This window comes from Euprymna scolopes, chromosome 7 (assembly GCF_053919585.1).
Source record: "Euprymna scolopes isolate OS-2025 chromosome 7, ASM5391958v1, whole genome shotgun sequence".
In the NCBI taxonomy this organism is placed as follows: domain Eukaryota; kingdom Metazoa; phylum Mollusca; class Cephalopoda; order Sepiida; family Sepiolidae; genus Euprymna; species Euprymna scolopes.
In genome coordinates, this window is record NC_136488.1 from 2054094 (window position 1) to 2081358 (window position 27265).

The following is a 27265-nucleotide window of genomic DNA, read 5'->3' on the forward strand; positions in this document are numbered from 1 at the left end:
TACCTGAAAGTACTTCATTCAAACTTCTTGGCTTAACTCTCACAGGGAACATGAGTTGGAACAGATACATTGAAAGCATTGCCAAGGCTGCTGTGAAGAAGGTGGTCTCTCTCTACCGTGCTAGAATGTTACTTACACCTGAAATTATCCTGTACCTCTATAAGGCCACCATTCGTCCATGCATGTCAGTTTTGAACCCTGTCAAGGCAGGAGAGGGTGTTCCAAACAGCTCTTTCTCAGATGTGCTAACATTTTAAAACACATTTGGTTCTTATTATACAGGTAGCGGATTACGCTGACAGTGAGATTCCTTCTGGAGCGGTAGAACAATCTCACCACTTTCCAGCCATCTTAGTAACAAATTTGATATTAATCTTCCAGTTCAGGTCAGTCCCTGAAGCTTGTCGAAGCAGGGTGCTTTCTTGAAATGAGTCATTCATTTCAATTAGGGCTGTGGGAATCAGAGCGTTAGTGGTGAAAAAGGCATCCTTAATTGCAGAAATACCAAGATTCAGATGAAGTATGCTTTAAAAGTTACTGTAAAGTCAAAACAAACAAATTTTCATAACAAATTTTGTAAAAAAAATCACTTACTTCTCTTCCGCACCATTCAATGTGAAAATTGTAATACTGGAAATTCCTCACTTCTTTGCCACATTTCGGACAATTCAACTTTCCCATTTTTTTCATTATAAATTTAAGGGCTTTGTTGTCTGAGCTTCCATCCGGACATTCTTTTGTCCACTGAAAAGAAAATTGAAATATCTTTTGAAAAAAAAAAAAATTTAAAAAAACATGTACAAAATTTAAACGATAGTAAAATTAAAATTTTCATTAGATTATTAAAGTCAAGCCTGGCCAGTACAAAAATGTGCGATGATTTTTTTTTATGGAAATCGCTCCAGACAAGATAGAAAGCTACTTGATGTAAAGAGCTAAAAATACTACTTAAAAAAAAATGCCAACGAAAAGTGTTAGAAGAAAGATTCCAACTCAGAAAACAGCCATTCTTCCCCCTTTGTCAGAAACATCGCTAACAGAATGTGAAAACTAAAAAACAAAATAAGGGAAGTAAGAGTAACAAAGCTGCCAGACGTAAATCCAACGTAAATTTTCTTCTCTCCTTTAAGGTCAAAATAATCCAGGAATACAACGCATTTTATGTGAGAGGACAGTAACACCTCCTTGCAAAATAAAAAAATACAATCTCTTTTATATAATAAGTTCATTAGCAATACTTACCAATACTTGATGGACACTCATCAAGTGATTTTTCACTGATGTCTGACTTCCTAACATGACATCACATCTTGGACAGGGTACACTTAACTGGACAAAAATAAAAATAATAATGCATTCAGATTAATAAATTTTATTAATAATTGGGGAAGGGAGGGTCACCCGGTCTTGCCCAATCATAAATTACATTTAATTACATTTTAATTCATTTCATAGTTCTTATTGCAGAGACAATTCTCTATCGATAATTATATTATACAAAATATATAGTACTGATTTCAAAAGTTTAAAAAAAAAAAAAGACTTGGGTGCCATCAGCTAGAATCGAAACAAAACAGTTAGTACTCCAGCTACATTCTCTACTGTTTGAGCTTTTCACACTTAGATAAGAAAGGTTTAAACCACTTCAAGCTATGAATGAATTTGTGCATGTGCAAAAGTAACAGAAATATGTTGGCAAGTTGAAATTTTTTTTTTTTTTTTTTTTTACACAGTGGTCACCACTTATCAAGGCCCGGAAGCCACTCAGGGATAAGGGTTATTGCAAGTACATTACGTTAGTGTGGAGACTTGATGAAGTGTTTACTTAAGGGGGCGGTTCATTAAGAATTTGTTAACGTTGGACTTGAAGACATCTAAGTTGTAGTCAGGTGGGAAGCAGGAAGACGGAACAGAGTTCCACAGGCATGCAGTTCTAAGAAAGAAGCTTTGTTCATGGAATCCACGTTTTGATTTAGGAACACCTTGCATTTCTACTTGCTGACATATTTCTGTACTATTCATCCATCCAAACAAAGTGCTTTTTTTTTGTTTATTTTTACATGGAGGTCACCACTTACCAAGGCCCAGAGGCCACTCAGGGATAACGGTTATTGCGTGTACAGTAATCAATGAGATAGTATCGCAGTAATCATCATTAGTATTGGAGATTTGATAGAGTGTCTTACTTAAGGGGGCGGTTTGTCAGGAATTTGTTTATGTTGAACTTGAAGACATCCAAGTTGTAGTCAGGTGGGAAAAACGGCAAATGGAAGAGAGTTACACAATCGTGCATTTCTGAGAAAGAAGCTCTGCTCATGGAATCTACGTTTGGATTTAGGTACAGATAAAGAGTGGGGAAAATTATTGACAGTAGTTTCAGTCAGACGGGTGTTTCTCGTGAAAGATTGGCAAGGGGGGACGAGAGATTGGAGCTCAGACGAGCACTTGCCATGGAAATAACGATAAAACAAGGATAGACTGGCAACGTCTCTTCTATGGGAGAGAGGCTGAAGGGAAGAGAAAAGGGCATCACCCACTAAGCTACGAATTCTCTTTTGTACTCTGTCAAGGCAGGATAGGCTGTTTTTAGCAGCTCCTGCCCAGATATGACAGCAGTACTTCATCCTTGGACATACTTAAAAAAAAAAGGACTTGGGTGCCATCAGCTAGAATCGAAACAAAACAGTTAGTACTCCAGCTACATTCTCTACTGTTTGAGCTTTTCACACTTAGATAAGAAAGGTTTAAACCACTTCAAGCTATGAATGAATTTGCGCATGCGCAAAAGTAACAGAAATATGTTGGCAAGTTGAAATTTTTTTTTTTACACAGTGGTTACCACTTATCAAGGCCCGGAAGCCACTCAGGGATAAGGGTTATTGCAAGTACATTACGTTAGTGTGGAGACTTGATGAAGTGTTTACTTAAGGGGGCGGTTCATTAGGAATTTGTTAACATTGGACTTGAACACATCCAAGTTGTAGTCCGGTGGGAAGCAGGCAGACGGAACAGAGTTCCACAGTCATGCAGTTCTAAGAAAGAAGCTTTGTTCATGGAATCCGCGTTTTGATTTAGGCACAGATATAGAGTGGGGGAAATTTTTCACAGTGGATTCAGCTAGACGGGTGTTTTTCGTGAAAGATTGGCGAGGGGGGGACCAGAGATTGGGGTTCAGATGAGCACCTGCCATGGAAATAACGATAAAACAAGGATAGGCACGCAACGTCTCTTCTGTGGGAGAGAGGTAGTATTGGAGATTTGATAGAGTGTCTTACTTAAGGGGGCGGTTTGTCAGGAATTTGTTTATGTTGAACTTGAAGACATCCAAGTTGTAGTCAGGTGGGAAAAACGGCAACCGGAAGAGAGTTACACAATCGTGCATTTCTGAGAAAGAAGCTCTGCTCATGGAATCTACGTTTGGATTTAGGTACAGATAAAGAGTGGGGAAAATTATTGACAGTAGTTTCAGTCAGACGGGTGTTTCTCGTGAAAGATTGGCGAGGCGGGGACGAGAGATTGGAGCTCAGACGAGCACTTGCCATGGAAATAACGATAAAACAAGGACATGCTCGCAACGTCTCTTCTGTTGGAGAGAGGCTGCAGGGAAGAGAAAAGGGCATCACCCATTAAGCTACGAATTCTCTTTTGTACTCTGTCAAGGCAGGATAGGCTGTTTTTAGCAGCTCCTGCCAAGATATGACAGCAGTACTCCATCCTTGGACATACTTGGCTTTTATACAGATAGAGAATTGCATCAGTAGTGAGATATTTTCTGGAGCGGTAGAAGGATCCCACCATTTTCCCAGCATGCTTGGCAACAGACCTGATGTACGAGTTTACTCGTTATAAACCATCATTGGTGTATGATTATTATTTCCTGTTAATTTCAGTGTTATGTGACCAGTAGTTTAAAAGTTTATTGGTTAAATATTTTCACACAGACACACACCTATACATACATCTGTTTAATAAAACATATAGAATATAGCAGCACTATACAATGATACAATTCTACCAGAGAAAAAAATAAAAATATTCAGATGAACAAATTTTATATATAACAGCACAACCCGATGTTACTCGGCATCTTTGGTAAGAAAATAAAAGAATTTTAAAAAATGTAAAATCAGCCTTTTTAAACTTTTCTTTTTTCCCTCTCTGTATTATTTAGATTATCTGGATTTCTGCTCTTATTTTTTAGATGATAAAACCTCCATCTTGTTGAACTCAGAAACTGTACAGAATTTTGACAAAACACTTTGTTTAATCAAAGGAGATAGCTTGCAATCCATCATGACCCAGTAGAAGTTTTAAGTAATTTGTAATTGTATTCTTTAGTATTGCTTGTATCGAGGATTGAACTTTCAACCTCTAAAACCCTGTTATAAAGGCCCGTGGCACAATGGATATAAGTGCTAAGAAATAATAAGTTTTTAAATTAGATCTGAGCACTTAAATACATGGATTCTCAGACACATATGCTCACCACACAGATTAGTTTGGTTTCCTGAGCTATACAAATGCAACTAGTTTTCATATTGCATATACTTTATCAGGCACAGTCACTTTCTTAAACCAGCTCACAAATCATGAGGATCTGAGCAAGTCTCACTTCTCAACCTATTCTTGACACTACCCTAGGCATACGTGACTAATGTGCATAGCCTACCAGGAAATACGGATAATTTTGTGAAAAAAAGAAGTATGTGTTGGAGTGTGAGTATACTGAAAAAAAAAAAAAAAAAAGATGTAAGGACCACACAACACTCGTTAATTGTAGACCACTCACTGTTTTCCGGTTTATTTAGTAAAAAAAAAAAAAAAAAAAGGAGTGGAGTGAGGTTTCAGTGGAAAGACAAGAAAAAAGCAGATTTAAGTGAGGGAATGGATGGCATCCTTTGAAGATAAATACAATTTATGGAGGCCAGTGGCAAAAGAAATGAGGAGAATGAAAAGCTTGGAGGGTCTCTATCACCAGAGTAATTGCATCTAGTAAAAGACTACTTAATCCAACAGCGCAAAGAAATAAATATTTCTAAATATATTGTATGCACTTTTATCCATTGCATTAGTTTTTAACAGCAAATTAAACGATATTTTGCTTTGAACAACCAAAAATGTGAAATATGATTTTTTTTTTTTTGGTTCACGTGTACAAGCGGTACCTACTCACCCATTTTTTTCATCTTTTTTTTTAAAATGTTTTCAGCGGATTATTATTGAATGGACACTAATTTACCACATTATTAAAAAAAAATGCAAAATATCAATATAATAAATAATAAAAACGTCTTAAACTGGAAAGTTTAAAAACAAAATAACGAGTCACTTGGTAGAAAAAAAAAAAAGAAATTTAATTAAAAAGAAAAAAATCAAATTCATCCAAAATTTGTGAACGATTTATAAGCTTTAGCAAAAAAAAGTTTAATATTTTAATAGGTGGATAAAAAATACTTGATACTTTTACAAACGTCACTTGTTTTAAATAAACTTTACTTTTGTCTGTTTGTCGTAATTCTTGTAAAGTTTCACACCCTCATTTACATAAGTTTGCTCATTTAAAAGTAATTTCATGTTCAAAATCTAAGCCATAACATTTTCAAAAGCCAATAATTATGAACCACTAACCATTAATATGAGTGGCAAATGCAATGTGCGAAGCCTCCTCCTAAAACCTTCTTTAGCCTTAACAATAATGCTAAGTCCAAGTGGCAAGCTCCTCACCAAATAAAATTTCTCTGTAAGCTACATATAAGCATCTAAAAACTAATTAAAAAAACATCCTTCCTTAAAGAAAAATGTACACGATTTATCTCCCATAAAAATAAATTGGTTAACTGTCCTAATGGCATCAAAATGGGCAATTATTTTACATTGAAGTTATATGAAACTAAACTCCACTCTAAATTCTAAAATTGTTCTGTTTTATTTCTGCCGAGTCTCCAGAATGTTCACATATAATTTCCCTTAGTCCTACTATTAACCTAAAGTCAGAGTGGCAAGTATCCCCATCCTTGCATGATTGCACAAAGACCCTTTTGAAACCACATATAATCGTCTTTAAAAAAAATGTACAGGATTTATCTTTTGTAGAAAAAGAAAATGGTTAACTGCCTTAAAATGCTACATTGGCCCAAAATAGGGAAACATTTTCATTAAATTCTAAAATAATTTTTATTTATCCTTTATTAAAGTTTTCCAGAGTGTTCGCACATAATTGCCTAAAAAGGTAAAATCACATATTTTGAAGAAATAGTCAAGAGGTACGGAAAAGATTAATGGAAGGTGTTAATCTACATTGATACCAAAGAAATATTACAATATATTCATTTTTAAACAGTCCTAGATTCAGATTTCAGTTTCTTGTATATAAAATGCATTACAATCAATTTGTGAGTTCTCTAACTTCTTTTCTTTTAATGGATACATGGCATTTTTAAGGAATTGCAACATTTATGTGCATTTACTGCAGATTATTTGGAAACCATTAATTTCTGGAGATTTTTAGTGTCATATTCTAATTCCTTGCACAAAAATAAACTTATGTGGTAAATTTCATTGCTTAATCTTGTGTTTCGACAAAGATATAATATTTTTACTGAAAAAGTAGTGTAAAAAATGTGACTAAACTAAACGGTCTTATTTAAACGTGTGAAGCACAAAAGTAGTCATAACTTCCTTAATTTTAATCGGATTTAAAAATTTTTGTAAAGATTCTTTCTTAGCTCATTAAGCTCTTTCGATGTATGTCATTATTGAGATATTTTAAGCCATTCCAATTTTTTCATGTGTATTGTTAGTATAATGCAGCCCAACGTAGACAGATTGACAGTTTTAGCTAGTACATTAGAGATAGATTTGAGTAATGGGGTTTATTGTTTTTTAATTGAAAGTTATTTGAGTGCAACTGAGTGACAAAAATGGCCACAAATACCTGTGTTGGGTTCAACTCATGAGAACGAGAGTTGGCGAGATTGGTGATGAGATTTACATTCAGAGAAAGGAAGAGAGAAAGTTTGTTCTGAGGTAACGATGAAACGAGATCACACCGTTTGCCTCATGCAAGCGATGATGACAGATGCTGTGGCTTACTGGAAGCGGGGAAGAGTACATGAAGGTTGAAATGTAGCAAGAATCCAAGGCACCCATTCCTTTAAGATGAGAAACTAGCGAGGAATTGGTGATGTGTTTAACTCGAAAATGCAGAAATTAATTTGTTTATCTAAAAAAAGCACAGAGAGCGAGAAACAGTGATCTGACGCAAGCAACTTGAGGACACATGATCATGAGAAACAGTGATCTGACGCAAGCAACTTGAGGACACATGATCATGAGAAACAGTGATCTGACGCAAGCAACTTGAGGACACATGATCATGAGAGAAACAGTGATCTCATGCAAGCAACTTGAGGACACATGATCATGAGAGAAACAGTGATCTCACGCAAGCAACTTGAGGACACATGATCATGAGAGAAACAGTGATCTCACGCAAGCAACTTGAGGACACATGATCATGAGAGAAACAGTGATCTCACGCAAGCAACTTGAGGACACATGATCATGAGAGAAACAGTGATCTCACGCAAGCAACTTGAGGACACATGATCATGAGAGAAACAGTGATCTCACGCAAGCAACTTGAGGACACATGATCATGAGAGAAACAGTGATCTCACGCAAGCAACTTGAGGACACATGATCATGAGAGAAACAGTGATCTCACGCAAGCAACTTGAGGACACATGATCATGAGAGAAACAGTGATCTCACGCAAGCAACTTGAGGACACATGATCATGAGAGAAACAGTGATCTACACGCAAGCAACTTGAGGACACATGATCATGAGAGAAACAGTGATCTCACGCAAGCAACTTGAGGACACATGATCATGAGAGAAACAGTGATCTCACGCAAGCAACTTGAGGACACATGATCATGAGAGAAACAGTGATCTCACCCAAGCAACTTGAGGACACATGATCATGAGAGAAACAGTGATCTCACGCAAGCAACTTGAGGACACATGATCATGAGAGAAACAGTGATCTCACGCAAGCAACTTGAGGACACATGATCATGAGAGAAACAGTGATCTCACACAAGCAACTTGAGGACACATGATTATGAGAGAAAAATGCGCAAAATATTATTGTAACAAAAGTAGTGTTTGGACGATTCCTAAATTTTTTCCGATTCCGATTTCAGGAAAACGTTGATTAACGATTGAAAATTCTTGTGAAATTGTTGTTTTGAAATATACCATTATATAATTGAAAGTTTTTGTGTAGCGAAAAGATTTGGTACAGCGAAAAAGTGGAAATACAATTAAGGGAATTTTGAAAATGATTTGATTTTTCCGTAAAATTTCTTTCATCTATAAATATAAAAGCGAAAATGTATGTTTGTATGTGTGTTCGCTTTTTCTGTATGTCTACAAAAGGCTTTTTTTCAGAGAAGCGGTCAGTCGGTTCACAACTAGCGCCCATACTTAAAAAACTATTTAAACGTTGTCTTAAGGAGAATAGTTTCCCATCTCCCTGGAAAATTTCATCTGTATGCCCTGTATTTAAGAATTCAGGTGATCGCTCATCCCCCTCTCAGTACAGGCCAATAAGTCTCCTGTGCGTCATGAGTAAGTTGCTGGAATCTGTGTTAAATACAGAAGTAATCAACCATCTCAACAAAAATAACCTTCTTAGTGACACTCAATATGGTTTCCGTTCTGCTAGATCTACAGCAGATGTGCTTACAGTTATATCTCATAGGATTAGCAAATCTCTCGATGGAGGCAACTTTTCTAGGGCAATTGCTCTTGACATATCTAAAGCCTTTGATAGGGTATGGCATAAAGGTTTACTTCATAAGATCTCTAGCTATGGTATAACTGGAAATGTCTTCTCAATTATTAAATCATTTCTTTCTGATAGGTTCATAAGAGTAGTAGTTGAGGGGCAAAAATCAGAAGCCCACAGTATTAATGCCGGTGTCCTTCAGGGGTCCATCCTGGGTCCAACTCTTTTCCTGATCTACATTAATGATCTTCCAAATCACATCCTTACATCATTTGTAGACATTTATGCTGACGACACTACCATTTATGGTACCACATCTAAGACAGTAAACGACCAAGTTCTCTCCAATTCTCTCTCCTCTGATCTTGAGCATGTAGTACAATGGGGAAAGGAGTGACTGGTTACTTTTAATGCATCTAAAACCAAGCTTCTCTCTTTACATCATCAACATTCTGATCCACATCTGGCATCAATTGAAATGAATGGCTCTCGTCTTCAGGAGGCCTCAAGTTTTGACAAGCTTCTGGGCTTGAACATTACTCCTGATCTTAAATGGAACACGTACATCAGGTCTGTTGCCAAGGCCGCTGGAAAAATGGTGGGATCTTTCTATCGATCCAGTAGATATCTCACTGCTGATGCAATTCTCTATCTATATAAGAGCCAGGTATGTCCAAGGATGGAATACTGTTGCCACATCTGGGCAGGAGCTGCTAAAAAGGACTTGTCCTGCCTTGATAGAGTTCAAAATAGACTTCGTAGCCTCGTAGGAGATGTCCTTTTCTCTTCCTTGCAACCTCTATCTCACAGAAGAGATGTTGCGAGTTTGTCTCTGATGTATCGTTATTTTCATGGAAAGTGTTCGACTGAGCTTCAATCTATGGTCCCCCCTCGCAAAACTTTCACAAGAAACACTCGTCTAGCTGTAAACACTATCAATAATTCCCCCCACTCTTTATCTGTGCCTAAACCTAAACGTAGATTCCATGAACAAAGCTTTTTTATTAGAACTGCACGCCTGTGGAATTGTCTTCCGTTTTCCTGCTTTCCGGCTGACTACAATATGGTTGTCTTCAAGTCTAACATAAATAAGTTCTTGATGAGCCGTTCCATATAAGTTATCAAATTTAACAAATTTTCATTACTAATGATTATTATATTGTCCAATTTCTACTGTACACTCTTTAACCCTTATCCTTGAGTGGCCTCTTGGCCTTGATAATGAGTTGATACCTATGAAAAAAAAAAAAAAGAAAAAGTCCAATGTGAACAAGTTCTAATTGAATTGTCCCCCTAAGTAATCCAAGTTACAAAATTCCCACTGTTTACTATGCTAAAATCACAATGACTAATGTATACCTATTAACCCTTATCCTCAAGTGGCCTCTGGGCCTTGATAAGTGGTGACACCCTTGTAAAAAAAAAAAAAAAAAAAACTTCTTAAAACTTTTTATATCACATATAAATCGTAATATCTCAGAGTTAAAAACGGAGCTCGCCTGTCTATTTAATTTGCTCGACTTCGGAAAGATAAATATTCAACATTTTTCGCTCGCCGCATGTGCGTTAGGCCTTTTCCTATAATAAAAGCGACATTAATTGTCTAGGTATTTTTCCGGTCTCGATCGCCAGAAATGTCCAAAAGCAATCAGCTTTGATCAATGTGGAATTATTTCCTTATATCAGAAGACAATTGCTATTCAATTTGGACAAGGGAAGCTGCTTCCCCCTACCCCCAACATCTTGGAAAAAAAAAAAAAAGCGTTCCGCACTAAATGCTATCCCGCAGTCAAACTTGACCTCATTAAGTCATTAAAACGTGCACCTGCAAAATCTAAGTAAAGTTAAATAAATTCAAACGTGTTTCCGTTAGCATCTCGCGGTGGCCCAATAGTTAAAACCGTCGCACTCTTTTTTTTTCACACTTTAATTTACAACTTTGCCTCAACGGTTCGGGTTCGATCCTCATATTTACCTACCAAAACATTTTTTTTTATTTTAACCCCCCCCCCAGTTTTGATTTACCCAAAACCATACACACCTCCAAACACCCGGGCAACACCGGGTACCCCTCGCTAGTTGAAGATAAAAGTCAAAACAAATATTTTAACCATGAAATTAATAACAATCAATTTCAGGAGTTATTTTATATATTAAAAATATAAAGAAAAGTCATGATTAATTCAACAAAAATACAATAACATCAAATTTCAGGGGGAATAACATGTTTTATCTTTTGATATTCAGTTTTTGTTTTATTTTCTCTTTATCTTCAATAATTCTTTAAAATTTAGCATTTTTTTTTTGCAGCTAACTAACTGATTTTTATTCCACTTTCTAGAATATTCTTATTTCTAAATGAAATTTAAAAATAACTAAATCTTTGATTAAATTTTTAGCCTTTTATATTCAATCGTCTTAAATTATTCCTATTTATTTATTTGACTTTTAAAAAATATTTTTAACAATAATGTTATTTTTTTAAAAATATTTTTAACAATAATGTTATTTTTTATATCTAAATAAATGGATTTGGTAAATATTAGAATACGTTATTACCATACGTTACAGCAGAACACTGATCACTCTAATTTGTATTTTTAAGAGTATTCTAGGTTGCTGACAACGAATCTGATAATAAAACCCGCTGCAAATTTACCATTTGCATGGTATGAACCCCTAGACCTTAGGGCTATTTTGTGCCATTTCACCGCTTTCGGTAGTGTTTTTCTCACATGATATGTTCGTGTGCGAACGGGCGTAGTGAAGTGTCTTATCACATCAATCTTTCTAATAAGAAAGTTAAAAAAAAAAAAAGTAAAAAATAAAAAAAAGTTAAAAATAAAAAATGTAGTTCATTTTTTATTGTCTTACATAGTTTTTAATGCTTTTTTAATTGATCAAAAAATAAAGTTTTCACAAACGGTTTGCAAAAACATAAGCACCAAACACATTTTTATGTTTTTCATTCTTTTTTTTGGGGGGGGGGGGGTAGTAACGCGCCAACATTTACCATTTCATAAAAATTGTTTACATTGGGGAGGGGGGCGGTGGTGGTGCCCCTCCTCAATGTAAACAGAATTTTTATGAAATGGTAAATGTTGGCGCATTACTTATGGGAAAAACGGTTAATTAAATTGCAGAAGCACCTGTTAAACTACAAAAGTCCTATAATTGAATACCCCCACCCACAAAAATTAACGAAAAACATCAAAATATGTTTGGTGGTTATGTTTTTGTAAACCGCTCGTGAAAACTTTTTTTTTTTTAGATCAATTAAAAAGCATTAAAACTACATAAGAAAAAAAAATAAATCACATTTTTTTTAAAACTTGATTTGAAATGACTGCTTAAAGATTCTTTTTTTTTTTTTTTTTTAAATTATTATTACATTTTCACCCCAAACAAGGCACATTGCCACTTTGGTGTAGGGGGCTACTATCAGGGGAAACAACTACTGGGGCACTATGTTGGGATTTGGGCAGCAAGATGTCGGTTCATGTTACACTTGAACTTCTCCATGTCAGTACAGTTGGGGAAGCAGGGACTTGGAATGGAATTCCAGAGTTTAGCAGTTTTGGGGAAGAAACTACTGGAGTAGAAAGATCTTTTACATCTAGGGATCTCTACTGTGTGGAGGGTGGGATTTAGCTGCCTGTCGGGTTTGTCAAGGTTGTCTACGTCGTGGGGGCACAAGTGTCTGCAGTTCGCCAGAGCATTCACCATTAAAATACTTGTAGAACAGGCAGAGGGATGCAATTCCTACGCGATATGATAAGACACCCCACCCAAAATAGTCCCACGATCTAGGGGTTCATACCATGCAAACGGTAAATTTGCAGTGGGTTTTATTATCAGATTCGTTGTCAGCAACCTAGAATACCCTTAAAAAAACAAATTAGAGTGGTAGGTGTTCTGTTGTAGCATAAGGTAACATTTACCATTATGTTATTTTCTATATTTATTTTTATTATATAATTATATACTTATCGTCCTTTAATGATTATTCTTATTTAATGTCTTAATTTAACTCTTTATTTCTATATAAAAAAGTAAATGTTTGGTAATTGTTTATTTCTATTGTTAAATAAAAGTCATTTATTGAATTTTCAAAATCACCTCCGCCTTAATGTTGTTTCTGACAACCTTTCTATTTTTATTTTTTGTTAGGGGTTGAGAAACATTTACCTATGCTCACATCACAACTGTGATACTAGGCATCGGTGAATGTCGACCAAGCCTCTACAGTCCTTTAGTTGAATGGCTCTAAGTGACTAGTTAGTTTGCTAAATTAGGGTTCAAAGGATTAAAAAAAAAAGTTAACCTTTTTTTTAAATAAATTTTTCACATCCGTTTTTTGTTTTTGTTGCGCAAAAAAATTGCAAAAGAAATGTTTAATTGCTTCATTTGCAGAATATTTTAATGAAATGTAAATTTCTAAAAGGAAAAAAATATTAAATTCACTTTCCACATTGTTCTATTAAACCTTTTATTGTTTAAATAATTTGACTTTAATTGTTTTATTTTTAAAAAATATAAAAGGTTGACAAGACATTTTTCATTTACTAATGAGATTTTTCATTCATTTACTAATGGAAGAGTGTCAGTAAAAAAAAGAAATTGCCAAAAGATGAGCCCCTCCCCCCCCACTTTTTTTTTGTCACCTTTTGTTACATTTTGAAAAACCACTGATTTTTAACATGATTTACTCGCAATGAGAGCACTAGAAAATCTTTTTTCTCTAAGGGTTAGGTATTCATCAACATTTTCATGGACTTGATGTAGATAGGTTGTTTTATACATAAATAAACTTCACTCACAAATGAAAACAATGTTACCTTGCGGCCCCTAAAATTTCGCAACAGTGCAAACATAACTAATCATGGGCCTTGAAGTTTCAAAACAGACAGACAACACCTATGTATATGATGGAATAAGAAAACTCATTAAGATAAATAAAGATTACCTTTAAAGTAGTTAATAAAATTCTTATACATCATATTAAATATGTTATGAAAAGTTCTATGACGTTTTTATCATAAATTTTTGACAGCATTAATCTCACTTTAAACAAACATTTCAACTTAAAAATATAAGAGAATCGTAATAAAAGAATCGTAAATCTAAGGTATTTTTTAACGATGCGATTCCGATTCCCCCCAAAATACACAATCCTTACGATTAACGATTCCGATTAATCGTCCCACCACTAAACAAAAGTGCACATATTACATGCACGATATGTTACTGTAACAAGCATACACATATGTTATTGTAGTAAGATCCAGAAGAGTTGATGTTATGTAACTATGAACTTGAAAGAAATTAGGATAAGATACAATACCATTATGAACAAGTAAAGAGGTATTAACAGAAACTATAAATGTTTAAGAATTGAAAAGAAAGAAATATTAATAACTCTATATACATTATGCATGAAATTCCTTTATATATAACTAGCTGGACACCCAGCGTTACCCAGTCGTAAAATATGCTTAAACATGATATTTTAATTTATGCAGATTGTGTATGTATTATTATAGAATTGATCCTCTACTGATTATTATGCGTTATGAGAGATAATTTGCACGGTGGACTAATTCACAAAAAATATAAAAAAATAATGATAATGTTATTCATCAAATTCTGTCTGTGTTTGTTTACAATATCATGTCAATTGATATTTGGGCTTGATGATCTTAAAAATACTTTCAATACTTATCAGATGAATTTCTGTACAAATACTGTCAGACATATAATTAAATTTGCATAGATAGGCTCAGCCATTTTGGAACCTATGAGGAAGGAACTCTCACATGCACACACACATACACACACACACACACACACAGTGACTTCTATACAACTGTAAGATTATGCATAGCCAATCAGTAGACAAGAAAAGCAAACAAGTTAAATCACAAATTGACAATTGCCAAGAATTTCCAAGAGAAAAAAAAAGGTGAAATCACAAAATAGTCAGCAAATAATCATTCCAAAAACAATAAAGTTAGGTTAGGGTTAGGGTTAGGGTTAGGGTTAGAAAAAAAATGAATCCAACGTTTTTGTGAAAAAATATATAAAAATTATTACATTCATTTTCTTCTTCAAAAATAAATAATTTCTCACAAAAACATTATTTTGGGGAATTAATTTTGTATGTCCCAGATTTATTTGTTTGTCTTTAACAAATACAAGGAATTTCTATTCTCACAATGCTAAATAATAGATATGGTCACTAATACACACACACACACACACACACACACACATAAAAAAATAAATGGTACTAACCCTATACGGGTTTAACTACTGGCTTCCTCCAAAGAAGGAAATTTCATGGGAGTATAAAATTCACAAATGGTCCCCAGTCACATGTATATCTCCGTTAGGGGGGGGGGGATGATGACGTTAGGTTTTTGTAACTCTTGCAGAGAAGGGTTGACATCCTATATACAGTGCCTGTAACTTCCAAATTGGTCACCCATTTGGTACTGACCAGACTCAATGTTGCTTAACTTCGGTGATCTAACGAAAACTGGTGTGCCAACTTGATTATGTCATATATATATATATATGAGCAAACAGTTAATAAAACATGTTAAACACTTTGAAAAAGAGTTAAAAGCATATTTAATCTGAAAAGGAAACACTTGATAAGTGGATAGTCCTTAATCCGCGGAGTTTCGAAGAAATACTTTCCTTCTCATCAGAGGGCAGGAATTAGCAAAATGCGAGATTGGATTTTGCATACAAAAGTATTTGATGAAACTCCAAGTAAGTCAAAGATCTTATATATATATATATATATATATATATATATATATAATAATCTGCAGCACTAAATACTAATGTATGGTGATAATAATAAGATTGTACATTTAAAAACAAAAATAGGTTTAAAGTTCCCAAAATTTATACTAGAATTGTCTGCAAGAAAACGTGGCGTAACAGCTTAAATTATGTTCTAAGTGACACTCTTCTGGAGGTTGAAGGTTCAATCCTCAGTGTAGGTGATATTAAGAATACAATTGTGAATTAAGACTTAATATTTGACCATGGCTGATGGAATGATTAAATAATGGGTTCCGTTTTACATTCTGTACAGATTCTTGATTTCAACAGAAAGAGTTCTGAGTTCAACAAGATACACCGGAAGATAATCGGAGGTTACATCAGCCGAAACGTTGTGAGAATAATATTCAAGATGAGGACAGTATTCTGAAGACTCCAAATAATCCAAATTATCAATGTTCATCTCAAAAATTTAGAAACAAAAGTAATTTCTATTTCAGATTTTTTGAGATAAGGAATGATTATTTGTATTAGTTTGAATTTTTCAGATTATCATTTTCATCTTGCTTATTTTCACGTTTCAGCCGATGTAACCTTAGACCTTTGTCATGTCTAATGGTATGAGAACAAATAAAGGATTCAGTTTGTAAATTCCATATACATTCCAGAGTTTAACATTTCTGTTTTTGAATAATCAGTAACCACTTACAAAGACCAAAAGCCATGCAAGGATAAATGTTAATAAGATTAGCAGTTGATGATGAACAATACTATGAAAGGATTCAAAAAGGTGCAATGAGCAGAGTTTGATTACTTAAAAAAAAAATAACTTGCATATTTACTGACATTGAACTTAAAAGGGATCATATTGTATTAAGCAAGAAAGCAGTCCTGTGGTATTGTGTTCCACGGATCGGAAGTTCTTGGAGAGAAACTACTCATAGGATTTTCATTTGGTTTTAAGTATACAAAAAGAAAATAAATTTTTTTGCAATCGTGATATAAGTTAAATAAGTTCTTGCTTTCACGTTTTTTTTTTTGGGGGGGGGAGCCAAAAGATTTGAACTTAAGCTAGCACATATGGAATTAACTTTAGGGTAGAGTGAAGCACGAGTTATAGGGAAGATGATCTGCCACTAGATTGTCAAGTCGATTTTATGTTCTGTAAAAGTAAGAAAGAGTATTCTGAGTGGCACCTCCTCAGACGTGGCAGCAGTATTCCATCATTATACGTATCCGACTTTTCTATAGATTGCATTGGGAATCAAGTATTTTCTGATGCAGTAGAATGAGCCAACAATTTATCTAGCGACCTTAGCAACAGATTTGACGTAAATCTTCCATCTCAGGTCTGGAACTTATCCAAACAAAGAGCCATTCATTTTGACCAGGACGAAACAAGAATCCGATCATTGGTGGTGAAAAGAGAGATAATTGAATTTAAAATATTAAAAGCCACTTTTTTGCCGATTGCACATTTCGTACTCCTAATATGAAAAAAGATTTCCAAGCTTGAAAAAATGCATTTTAAAAAGTTCAGAAGTTATATTGGACGAAATATTGTAAAATAACAACCAAGATAGAAAAATAATCCAAATAATCCCAAGAATTTGTAAAAAAAATTTGTAAAAATATTCGACTTCAATAAATGATTTTTTTTTTTGAATTTTGTAGAACTGTAAGTTGGATTTATAAGTATTTCTAAACATTTTGTAGAACTGTAAGTTGTATTTATAAGTATTTCTAAAAATTTTGTAGAACTGCAAGTTGTATTTATTAGCAATACACATGAAAAAATTGAAATAGCTTGAAATATTTCAATATTGGTATGCATAGAAAGAGCTTGATGAGCTAAGAAAGAATCTTTTTAAATTTTTAAAATCTGATTAAAATTAAGGAAGTTATGGCTATTTTTGTGCCTCACACGTTTGGATATTTTTCCCTCTTTAAGACCATATGCATTTCGTCACATTTTTTACACTACTTTTTCAGTAAAAATGTCATATCTTTGTTAAAACACAAGACTAAGAAATGAAATTTACCATATAAGTGTATTTTTGTACAAGGAATCAGAATATGCAACTGAAAATCTCCCAAAGTTTATGGTTTCCAAATAATCTGCAGTAAATGTGCATAAATATGCAGCAATTCCTTAAAAATGCCATGTATCCATAAACAGAAAAGAAGTTGGAGAACTCAAAGTTGAATTGTAATGTGCTTTATGTACAAAAAACTTAAATCTAAACATAAGACCATTTAAAAATGAATATATTGCAATATTTATTTGGTTTTATTGTAGATTAACACCTTCTGTTTAACCCCACCCAACTCCTTCTGACCACCCCTCAAAAATGTGATTCTACCTTTTTAGGAAATTATGTATAAAATGCCATGAAAAACTTTAATGAAAGATAAACAAATTATTTTAGAATTGAATGTAAAATAATTTCCTATTACAGGTCATTCTAGCATTTTAGGGCAGTTAACTGTTTTTTTTTTTTCTATGGGAAAATATGCATGCTTTTTTTTTTTTTTTAAAGATGATTATGTGTAGTTTTAAGAGGGTTTCTATGCAATGAGAATATGGGGAGGGTTGCCATTCGGACTTTGAATTAATTGTAGGGCTAAGGAAAATTATGTGTGAACATACTGAAAACTTGACAGAGACAAAGCTAACAAAAACAATATTAGAGGGGGGAGTTTCACAAAAATTTAATGTAAAATAATTCACCATTTCCTGGCCATTCTAGCATTTTAGGACAGTTAACCAATTTATTTTTATGTGTATTTTTCTTTAAGGAAGGATCTATTTTTTGTTTGTTTGTTTTAGATGCTTGTATGTCGCTTACAGAGGTATTTTGTTGGGGGGGGGGGCTTGCCACTCGAACTTAGTGTTATTGTTAGGGTTAAAGAGTGTTTTAGGAGGAGACTTGCCACACATAATTTGGATTAGGTTGTAAAAATATCTTTTGCTTAAGTAGAAAAAAAAATAACGAAATAAAAATCTTCCTAATTGTAGTTTGATGTGTTTTCTAACTGCTTTTAAAATTTCAAGAATATAGATTTTGAGGGTTTGTATTACTATACACATAGATTCAAAAAAGTTGTCAAAAAAAACAAATATATAACAAATAAATGTTATCAAAAGCAAGTTACTTTTCTACCTAACTGGATAATTTTTTTGTGTTTTTATTTAATGTAACATGTTTATTCAGCTTGAAAACAGTGTTTACCGATGTTTTGGAAAATTTAAAATGGCGCCCGACTCTCTTGAAACGGTAAGTTTGGGGAAAAGAGTTAAAAATAAAAAAGTAGACAAAATACTGCTAGAAACTCGCTCAATATATGTTACCGTGACATAGGCTGACATATTCGGTGAGTTTTTAACAGTATTTTGTATAGTTTTTTTTATTTTTAACTCCTTTTCTCAAACTTACCGTGTCAAAGAGAGTCGGGCCGGGCGCCATTTTTAATTTTCCAATACATCGGTAAACACTGTACGTTTTTCGAGCTGAATAAACATGTTACATTAAATAAAAACACTAGAAAATTATCCAGTTAGGTAGAAAAGTAACTTATCTTGCCTTTGATAACATTTATTTGTTATATATTTGTTTTTTGACAACTTTTTCGAATCTATGTATAAACGAGATTTTGATACTTATTTTGATTTTGAAAAAAAAACATTTGTGGCTGTTCGCAGTAAAACATTGTTTTAATTCACTGTTCAAAACTAATTTAAAGAATAAAAGTGCATGCAAGCTATATATCTACAAAAGTTTATTTTGTTTTTTTAACCATGTTTTTAAATTTGACGAGAAATGTGAGAAATTGCAACAGATTCATAATGCCGAATTGGTTGGGATTGTTGTTATTATACATTCTGAAAACCGAATAGTTCTAAACTAATGTTATTCTGATAACAAAATAGCTCTAATTAAACATAAGAACATTTATATTCATATTTTCATGTTTTTCTTAATTCGTTCTGGAATAAAAATTAAAGAACGCGTGTTGTTTACACTGTGCTATCGCTGATTCTACAGGCTGGAGCTGCTGCTGCTGCTGCTGCTTCTAGTAATACTAACTTCATTTGACCAAATTCGAGAAATAGAAACAATTTTTTTTTCGGGTAGGTCCTTTTAAATTATCAATTACCGCGGTCCTACTCAACATAAAATAATACTTTTAATTGATAAAGATAGTAAAAAGATTGATTTACTTACTACTGGGTGTCTGAAGAATTTTTTTTTCAAAATGTTCGATACTCGTCATATTAAAGTCTTATTTTTAACACGACAAAAAAAGAAATGGTCAAAAATATTTCGGACACTTGACAGTATTAAGATTAACACCTCTTCTGATTGGTTCCCAAATTTCATGACGAAATTCTTCATACAATCACGGTACGGACCTTTAGAAAACAGGGGGGGGGAGGGGTCATTACAAAGCCTTACCGAAAACGCCATTTTATGATGTTCACATTTTTATCACTTTATTTGCTTAAAACTCTTAAAATATATAATGTACATTCATATTTATTAATTCATTTGAAAGTATATTCATTTCCAAACAAAACAGTAGTAATTTGAAGACTTGAAGTGCTTTGGTTTAAAAAATATGGCTATTTTAGTAGAACTACCTTGAAATCTGTGATTATCCAAAGCGTTTTTTCGTCTGTGTGTATTATTATATTTATAAGTATTTCTAAACATTTTGTAGAACTGTGAGTTGTATTTATAAAGATTTCTAAACATTTTGTAGAATTGTGAGTTGTTTTTATAAGTATTTCCCTTTTCCCTGACCAGCAAGAACAACACGCATCACTGTTAAATCTGTTTCTGACCACAGTCCCCGATGATTGCGTTACGAATGCCCACAGCCCACTTGGAAATGCTGATCATGCAGTAATAATAGTTGAAATCGCACTAAACTCTAGAGCCAAAATGGAAGAGCCATTGCTCAAAACGAGATATTATAAAAAAGCTAACTGGGAAGCCATCAGGGATCTCATCAGAGACGTCCCATGGCGAAATATCTTCTCACTTCCTGCTGAACAGTGCGCACATGAGACCACTGAGTGGTTCAAAACAGCAATTGAAGCACATGTTCCCATGTGGAAGTTTTATAGCAAGCCCCACTCTCCCCAATGGTTTACTTCTACTTGTGCAGCTGCCATCGCACAAAGGCAGCATGCGTATCACAGATTTAACCGACATAAGTCCAGTTCAAACAGACAGAAGTATATAGAAGCCAGAAATAACTGTAAGAAATAGCGACAGCTAAGAGAGAATTTACTGAAACCACCAAAAAACGCATCGAAGCACAGAAATTAGGAACCCGTGACTTTTGAAAAATCTACAACAATGTAGTAAATAATGGGCAATCAACAATTCCCCCACTATCCAACAATCATGAGGTTGTTTGCTCAGCAACTGAGAAGGCTAACATGCTTGCCAGTCAGTTCGCCTCCAACTTCACACTGGACCCTGCAAACCACCCCCTCTCTGACTTTCCTTTGCGGACAGACGCCACACTAGACGATCTGGAAATTACCCCATCTCATGTGCATGCCATCATAAAAAATCTTGACATTTCAAAAGCATGTAGACCTGATCTCATCCCGGTTGTGCTATTAAAAAAGTGCTCCACCGAAGTAGCGTCAGTTCTCTCCAAACTTTACAACAAATGCCTTAAGGAATCTTGCTTTCCTGCCTGCTGGAAAACTGCTTCTGTAGTACCAGTTTTCAAGAATTCTGGTGAAAGAATTGACCCAGTAAATTATCGCCCCATTAGCCTCCTTCCACTTTTCACCAAAATATTTGAGCCCATTACTAACCAAGCTCTAGTCCATCACCTTACAGATGCTAAACTTCTGATCGACCAACAATACAGATTTAGGCAAGCCTGTTCCACGGCAGACATCCGAACTGTAATCTCTGAGCGTATATACCATTCACTTGACAAAGTAGGAGAGAGTTGAGCGGTAGCTCTAAAAATATCTAAGGCTTTTGACAGGGTATGGCACGAAGGTCTTCTCAGGAAAATCAGATCATATGGTATCACTGGAAGAATCTTTAACATAATTAAATCCTTCTTAGATAAGAGAAAAATCCAGATTGTCATCGATGGTCGTACATCCAAACAATATTATATAAATGCGGGAGTGCCTCAGGGGTCTATCCTTGGACCTCTATTATTTCGAATATTCATAAATGACCTCCCTGACAAAATTGTCTGTGAGATATATATGCTGATGACACCACTCTCTATAACCGGCACGACAGGAAAACAAATGAACACATATCTAGAGAAATGGCAAAAACACTAGAGGATGACCTCCGATCTGTAGTGGAATGGGGACAAAAATGGATGGTCACATTCAATGCTGCTAAGACTAAACTTGTTTCCTTCAATAATTACAAGAAACCTTCTGTACCACCAATAGCAATGGCCAGACCCTTTATCTGAAAGCATATCCTTTAAACTCCTTGGCCTAACATTTACAGGAAACATGAGTTGGAAAAATTACATTGAGAGCATTGCCAGAAACGCTGCGAAAAAGGTAGGTTCTCTCTACCGTGCTAGAAAGCTACTAACGCCCGAAAGTATCCTATACCTCTATAAGGCCACCATTCGCCCATGTATGGAGTATTGTTGTCATATTTGGGCTGGTGCATCTGCCACTAGTCTCTCACTCCTAGACAAGGTTCAAAAGAGAGTCGCCAATCTGATAGGTCCTGAACTATCATCTAAGCTTCAGCCTCTGTCCCATCAATGTAATGTAGCATCCCTCTGCCTGTTCTACAAATATTTTAACGGTGAATGCTCTGACGAACTGCAAGCACTTGTGCCCCCTCGACGTAAGTATCCCCGACAAACCCGGCAAGCAGCAAAATCCCACCTCTTCACAGTTGAGATCCCTAGATGTAAGAGAGCCTTCTACTCCAGTAGCTTCTTCCCCAGAACCACTGGACTTTGGAATTCCCTTCCAAGTTCCTGCTTCCCCAACTGTACTGACATGCAGAAGTTCAAGTGTAACGTGAACCGACATCTTGCTGCCCAACTCCCCACATAGTACCCCTGTAGCTTATGTCCCTGATAGTAGCCCCCTACTGCAAAGTGGCAATGTGCATTGTTTGGGGTGAAATTGCAATAAAAAAAATTTTTAAATTAAAAAATTTCTAAAAGTTTTGTAGAACTGTGAGTTGTATTTATAAGTATTTCTAAACATTCGTTTGAAGTTGAGTGTCACAGCTTTTTGAATATTCTGAAAGGAAATCTTGAATTTAACTCGATCAAAATATAATCACCAGAAAAATCCTATAATATTGGTTACACCCTTGTTCCCTCCCCTCCAAAAAAACTTGTTTCAAAAATTGCAACAGAAAAGTAATAAGCTTGACTTATTCAATTTTTTTTTTCAGAATCGATAATTGTGTCCTTCTTTTGGTGTAATCTTGATAGAATTAAAAACACAATTACGTACCTCTTCTTGTTTCTTCTTCTGCGTCTTTTCCAAAGTAGCATCCCTGCCATTGTCCACATGGGGTGACACCTCAGTCTCATCGTAATTTGCATCCATCTCTGCATCATACATGCTGCTTTGTTCAACAGGTAAGATAATCCTGCGTGGGGATTTTTGCTTACGACGGGGTGTGGCCACTTCATAATTGTGAAACATTGACGGCTTCTTCCGGGATCTCTTTGATAAGGCTCCATCCACGTCAGCCACATCTTTTGGAGCTGGGATGCTGAATTCCCCAGCATCACCATCACCCTCATTATCATTATCGGGGGTTGAAGAGTGTATGATTTGTTGTAGCTTCCTTGGTCGACCGGGTTTACGTTTCTGCACAGAGGAAGACGGAGATTGGTTCGACTCTTCAGTCTTTCGAGATGACAGTTCCACAGTGGCACTAATTCTCTGAGAGGCTGGTCGGTCATCTCCACCTCGACGAGCCAATTTTTCAACATTTGGAGTTGAGGAGCTCTTCGGAACTCCCCCAGTTTCTAAATCTCCACCCTTATCAGTTTTCCGATTACCGCCTTGGAAGAATTCCTCTTCATTTTTAACAGCGGGTGTCGGTTGATGTAGAGGGCTGCTGTCCGCACGGATAACCCTAATATCATTGTACTCCTCAATTTCCGTGCTTTCTCCACTTGAGGCAGCATCATAGTTTTTCGGATCGGTACCACTTGTGCCAAGAGATTTGGAGGGATTATATACAGAGGGGCTTTCTTTGTCAACAGACGTGCCACTTGTGTCAGTCTTTTTACAGGTGAGTTTTACAGCTGCTCCATCAGAGGGCTGAACTTCCCACTTTTGGTCCGAATCATACTTACCTTTCACCTTCCTACTATGGACAGGCTTATCACAACTTTTGGTGTCTTCTTCATCGGAGAATCTGCTATAATCTTCATCGGAGAATCTGCTAGAATCTCGTGGCGCCAATTCTACATTAGGCACAGGGTTGTTTTCGATTGTATCATCAGACGAAACGTCGGATTTACATGATGGGCTCCCAAAAGATTGGCCAGGGTTTTCCGTCGTCCAACGCTTTTCTGAAGACATTGAAACCACCTCAGACTCATCAACATCAGAAACCGGCTGTCCGCTCTTATTTTTCCTTTTGGAAAATGAGCTCTTGGAGTCAGTTTTGCGTGACCATTTTTTGGAATCAAGTTTGGACAGTTTCAAAGTAATGGGACTAGTCTTGGAATTTGTTTGATCGTTGTTAAAATGGCGGTTTTGGTTATTTTCTGACGCCGCATCAGAGTCTAGACTATCTCCATCTTCATGGCAAAAGTCGTATTCGTCTTTTCGTTTTAACTTCTTGCCTTTTGTACGACTTTTTACATTATCAACACATTTCCTTGCACGGTGGTTTGCCTTTTTGGGTTCCTTCTGTTTTGAACCTGCTGTCATTCGAGACTGTAGAAGCTGCATCCGCAAATTGCGAGGCGTTTCTCCTTCATCTGATGAGGTATTAGCGCCACCAGCATCTTTGTGGATGCTGTTATCTGCATCACCATCAATCAGATTGTTTGGGTTAGCAACTCTTCCGCGGGACTTTTTCTTCCGACTTCGAGCTTTCGTCTTTTTGGGAGACACATCACAGTCCTCATCCTCAAGAGATTCAACTTCTTCATAATTTATGGAATAACCTTCTGGGTGTCGGCTAGCATAAGGGCTCACTCCAGGAACCTTACGGCGAGATCGACCAGTCCCACTCCTAGAGAAAAATAAGCAAACAGCACAATTAGATGAAGAGGAATAAATAGTATTTTAATATTATTGCAATTTCTTCGTTGAGCAAAAATTTTACAGTTTAAAGCCAAACAGGTGCAAACTCTCTTTTAATAAATAAAAATATTTATTAAAATTAAATTTGATATTTCGATTCATAAAATCTTCAATAGGAAAATACTGGGTATTTTTTTTTTACGTGCCATGGCGATGGTGAGGCTTGCCACATCTTCCTTCAGATGTTGGTGAAGTATAACGTTTAATATATGAAGAAATTCTGCACTTGTTAATTTTTTTACTTTTATATTCCATATCAACAGTGAACTTAACACATACGCAATCGATCGGTGCCTTTTACTGCATCGGACATTTATATTAAACCTTATACTTCACCACCATTTGAAGGAAGACATACCAAGCCTTACCATCACCTAGGCACGTAAAAAAAAAACATTATCCTGATGAAGATTCTGTTATGAATCGAAATATCAAAGTTAATTTTAATAAATAAATGTTTATTTATCAAAAGCAATTCTGCACTTGTGTGGCTTTAAACTGTTACAATTTTAAATTTTGTATTCCAAATCAATAGTGCTTACAATGGACTTTCTATTACTTTGTATGTATGTATATATATATATATATATATATTAGTGTTGAGATGATTAATTGGAATTAGGATTCAGAAAAATCGGGACTTTTAGGGGTATTGAAATCAGAAAAATTTGTGCCTATTTTCCAATGCCAAAAACGATTCTTGTAATTATTTTTTTATTTGATTTTGTTTAAAATGAAAATCTTCTGCTGCTATTAGTAATAATGAAATAATATTTATTGCTTTTAAACTTCCAGTTTTCCAGTAGATTGAATAGCAAGCTTTGTCACTCTCATAGTTATCTACTCTCCCATAATTCAAAGACATCACCATAGTTTTTCAATAGGCGATATACTAATCAGACACCGTTATTGTTCAGCCTTCTTTCATGATTAATCGACGACTCCTAGGCCTCCATAGACCATTCCTGTGATGATCGGATCCTTGTTGCTTTTGCTTTTGGAGCTTAGTTCTGTGCAGTTCTACGCTTTGTCTTCTCTCTTTGAGAAGGGATTAGTTTATTGCTAATCATCTGAAGCGTCCTCACTGGGGAATGTTGACGGGGCTACCCAGACACTTTTTGCAGGTCAGAGTGCCCCTCCTCGGAGGCACTAACTTCTCAATTTCATTTTCCAATCCAGGTATCTTAAGTTCTCGCAGTAAGAAAGAATTAAACAACCATAAAACACGATATAGTAAATATAAATAACCATTTTTTATTCATTCTCAACATTTGTCAAGAATGTTTCCACTGATTCTGCAAATATTAAATTACATACAGATTACACGGATCGTCACTATGGATAAATAGAAAGATTAGACCTATTCTTATTCACAAACTAGCAGGAAGACCCAATGTTGCCCGGGATTATATGAGGATCAACAAATGCTTCATCTTCCAATATTTTATTGTCATCGAAATTGGTGAAATCAACCATTTTTCAAACAAATCGATTAATTGCCTGCTCTAGTTGGGGACTCACTGTGTTGCACCAGGAGGAAGCTTCACATGCTGCCCTGCAGTAATTTAGTTCACATTGCACTGTAGAGAACCTACCATTGATTTTATAAAATTATATTTTATGTATAATGGCTTGAATTAAAGTTTAAAATGCAAATGCCAAATATCATGGTTCAGTTGTGCCAGGCCTTTCTGCTTGTGTGGTAATAAAACTTCTCAAATGCACTTGTTAGGTTGTATAAGGTGTTACCTTTAGTCAAAATCCCCTGTTCCTTCTTTCATCAGATTATTTTGATTATTAATTATGGATACTTATTGAAGACAGTCCAATACAAAACTTATTTAAGAACACTGCTAGGCACATAAAACTACATTTGTGCGAAATTTTATAAAAATGAGCCCAGCTGTTTAGGAGTTCATAGGGAACAAACTCACGCACAAAGTTCCTTTTATATAATAGTAGAAATTACAGTTTAGATTGATGAAAACACTCACACTGTTGATTCTGTTATTATCAATGGTGCCTTCTTCATTTTCTAATTTCTTCCTTTCTTATTTCCAATGTTTCGTCCAATTTTAATTATGTACAAAAAATGTTAATTATGTACAAAAAATGTTAATTATATGCAAAAAATGTTAATTATGTGCAAAAAATGTTAATTATGTACAAAAAATGTTAATTATGTGCAAAAAATGTTAATTATATGCAAAAAATGTTAATTATGTGCAAAAAATGTTAATTATGTACAAAAAATGTTAATTATGTACAAAAAATGTTAATTATGTACAAAAAATGTTAATTATATGCAAAAAATGTTAATTATGTGCAAAAAATGTTAATTATGTACAAAAAATGTTAATTATGTG

General features: G+C 34.9%; 1 protein-coding gene across 1 annotated transcript in view; it reads right to left on the reverse strand.

Moving 5' to 3' along the window:
- Positions 1–27265, reverse strand: part of LOC145279590 (uncharacterized) — a 92876-nt gene that overhangs the window by 56398 nt on the left and 9213 nt on the right. Inside the window, exons 2-4 of the mRNA XM_080130755.1 lie at positions 23082–24828; positions 1243–1329; positions 595–744 (exon numbers count right to left, since the gene is read on the reverse strand). Of these exons, the coding sequence (XP_079986881.1) occupies positions 595–744; positions 1243–1329; positions 23082–24828 (1984 nt within the window). The remainder of the gene's footprint in view (positions 1–594; positions 745–1242; positions 1330–23081; positions 24829–27265) is intronic.